We start from the raw sequence: 3,156 nt of genomic DNA, 5'->3' as shown, positions 1-3,156 counted from the left end.
ATGCAGTTGGCATTTTTATATTGCGTTTTTGTGTCCTAGGGTATATATCCCTAGAAGTGGTATAGCTGAATCATATGGGAGCTCAATTTCCAGTTTTTTTAATTTTTCATAAAGGCTGGAATAGATGCATTCCCACCGACAGTGAATAATAGTTACTTTCTCTCCACATCTCCAGCAGCATTTACTGTTCTTGGGTTTTTGTGATGTGTGCCAGTCTCTGTGTTGTGAGATGATACCTGTTGTTGTCTTGATATGTATCTTCCTGATTATTAATGATGTGGAACATTTTTTCCTGTGCCTTTTGGCCGTTCGTTCACTTCTCTCATTTATTTTTTGATGGGGTTAGGATTTTTCCTCTTGTTAAATTTTGTCAGTACCTTGTATATCTTAGATATTAGAACTTATCTGATAGGTATGGGGTAAATAGTTTCTCCCATTCTGTGGGTGGCCTTTGTGTCTTAGTCACTATTTTCTTTGAGGTGCAGAAGCTTCTCAGCATAAAATAGCCTCTTTTGTTTATCTCTGCTTCTACTTGTTTGGACAGTAACATTTCCTCCTTGAAGATGCCTTTAGTCTCAATGTCATAGAGTGTTTTACCTAAGTTTTTTTTATATACCTCATGGTTTTAGGTCTGATATCAAGGTATTTAACCCTTTTGGATTTAACCTTTGTGTGTGGTATTAGATGAATGTCCAAGTTCATTGTTTTGCATGTGGATGACCAGTTGTCCCAACAGCGCTTGTTGAAGAGGCTTTTCTTGCTCCATTTTGCTTTTCTTGCCCCTTTATCACAGATTAATTGATTGTGTGTCTGGGTATCATTATCTAAATACTCAAGTCTATTTGACACCTGGAAATTAAATAGCCAGAGATGATATCAAAGAGAAAATGAAAAGATTTCTGGAAGCAAATGTGTATAAAAACACAAATTATCAGAAATTGTGGGACACAACAAATGCATACTTTTTCAAATGTGCCTTAGCCCACTAATTAATCAGATTAGGTTTTTTTTCTGAAATGAAGCATCTGTATATATGGTTTAGAAACAATTTAATTTCTTTTAAATATATATTTCAATGTTTATTGTTATTGAAGGAGACTGTTGTAAAAATAAGCTTTTAATATGCTCTCCACATATGATTTAGGTAGCTCTACTTGTGAAGTGCTGTCAATAGACATAAAAATTAAAATTAAAGAACTATTTTATTCAAATATGTACCTTTTATATATTTTGAGGATACTGTATTTTTTACATTAAAAATTTAACTAAGACACTACCAAATTGTAACAAAATGTATTACATCTTTTATAAATTTATTGATTTAAAAGCAAACCAATACCCATCTTTTAGTTCCAAATACATAATTTTGAGGTTATTTTGTTTGCTTAACTGGCTTGTAGAAGATATGGAAATTAGATATCATATGTATGTATGTACATTTACACATTTATAGGCCTGTAATATTTTAGTTCTGTTATACTTTTTAGAAAGTATACTTTCAGAATTACCTGTATGCTAAAGAGAAAAATCCAAGTTTTTAATTGAAATATGTAGCATGTTAGTATCAGTCATACAGCATGATTATATTTAGCAACCACCACGATACATGAGTATAAAATTCTTAGATTGATAAAAATGATAGTTTGGGAATAGATTTTTTTCGATTGAGTTTGAATCCTAAATACTAGCAGGAGTGACTCCCAAGAAGTCACCACTATATATGTGATGAGCTAATTCATGTAAAGTTGGTTCGGGATCATTTATAGCAAACTGGGTTGCATTTTCAACTTCTTTCTTCACTTCACTATCAATAGCCTTCAATTCTTCAGTACTCACCAGGTGGTTGTTTATCATTCTATGTTTGAGAAGCATGATTGAGTCACTCTTCAGTCTTACATCCTGCATTTCCTCTCTGGAAGTGCAGGTCTGATATCAGGGATTCAGGTAATATCAGGTATATTCAGGTATTATCAGGTTCCAGGATCACTCATCATTGTGGCCATGATACCGGTATGTTTTCAGTTCCATCACTAAGGGTTCATTTCCAGGTCTACAGTAGTCAGTTGCAAACTTAGTGGCTTACCACACACATAATATATCCCTTTCATCCACCCTTAGTCCAGGGATAAAATTTCCTCTCTTGTAATCAGTGCTGGCTGCTGCGCTCTCAATAGATATCCCCATGCTATATTGGTTATTCTCACAAATAAAAATGCAGGGTAGCTTCCACAAAGCTGCAAATTATTATATTGTATTAATTATATTTTATTTTTTATATATTACATTATATAGTATAGGCTTCAAATATCTGTCCCTGATTAGCAGCGCCATCTCCATAGATGTCAAGCATATAGCAGTGTTTCCTGTGTATTTACAAGCCAGCACAATGCCAGCACCCAGGGGCACCTGAGCACCGACAATGCCATTTCCTCTATAAAAGTTTTTGACATACATTTGCGTGGATCCTTCTTTGCCTTTAGCACAGCTTCCTCTTCGTCCTGGCAGCTCTGCAGGAATTATTTTCCACAGGGATTCCTCAAGTATAGCAAAATCCATGACTTCTGTACGATGTGATGATGTGATCCATGGGCAGGATCCCAGCTTCCAAACCCACGCAACAAGCTTCCTGGTCATCATACAAGTGACAGAATCCACGCATACATTTTTGCTTGTACAGCTGATCTGCTTTCATTTGCATTCAGCGAATAGTCTGCATCATCCTGTAGTATCTGAATCCATCGTTCCTCGTGAGCACCGCTGCTATAGGAGGGCCCTCTTCCAAACGATGAAGCTTGCATTCTTTTATCTCAAATGCCACCTCATTTGACCAGTCACACTGCGCAGCCAGCCCTCTTGGAATGGGCTTTCTAGGGACTTTAGAAAAGGCACGAAAGGCTGCTGCAAGCATATGCTTCATGAGCTCTACCAGGAAGTTATTTCACTGAGTTCCATACCCACATCAAGGTATCCCCAATCTTTACCATGGAGATGCTTGTGACATCAGAAAGGTGAGATGGGAGGAGGAAAGGGCTAGAATTGGTCATAGCATGAGATGCTAAACTACAGAGATGGCATCCATGCCTCTTAACTATAAAATAAAGAACTAGATAGAGTGCATTAATTTGGAAGACTTGGCCAACAACTATAGATGGAAAA

The 3,156-nt window shown here is 36.4% G+C and overlaps 1 protein-coding gene across 1 annotated transcript; it reads right to left on the bottom strand.

Moving 5' to 3' along the window:
- Positions 1-1,677: 1,677 nt before the first annotated feature.
- Positions 1,678-2,917, bottom strand: PDHA2 (pyruvate dehydrogenase E1 subunit alpha 2). The gene is given in 6 exon segments (XM_049789893.1): positions 1,678-1,924; positions 1,972-1,991; positions 1,993-2,234; positions 2,284-2,340; positions 2,343-2,517; positions 2,519-2,917. Coding segments are annotated over 6 exon segments (1,140 nt in total).
- Between the last annotated feature and the right edge of the window lie 239 nt (positions 2,918-3,156).

This window comes from Suncus etruscus, chromosome 16 (genome assembly GCF_024139225.1).
Source record: "Suncus etruscus isolate mSunEtr1 chromosome 16, mSunEtr1.pri.cur, whole genome shotgun sequence".
Classification (NCBI taxonomy): domain Eukaryota; kingdom Metazoa; phylum Chordata; class Mammalia; order Eulipotyphla; family Soricidae; genus Suncus; species Suncus etruscus.
The sequence above is the reverse complement of the archived record's forward strand: the minus strand, read 5'-3'. Positions and strand labels throughout refer to the sequence as shown.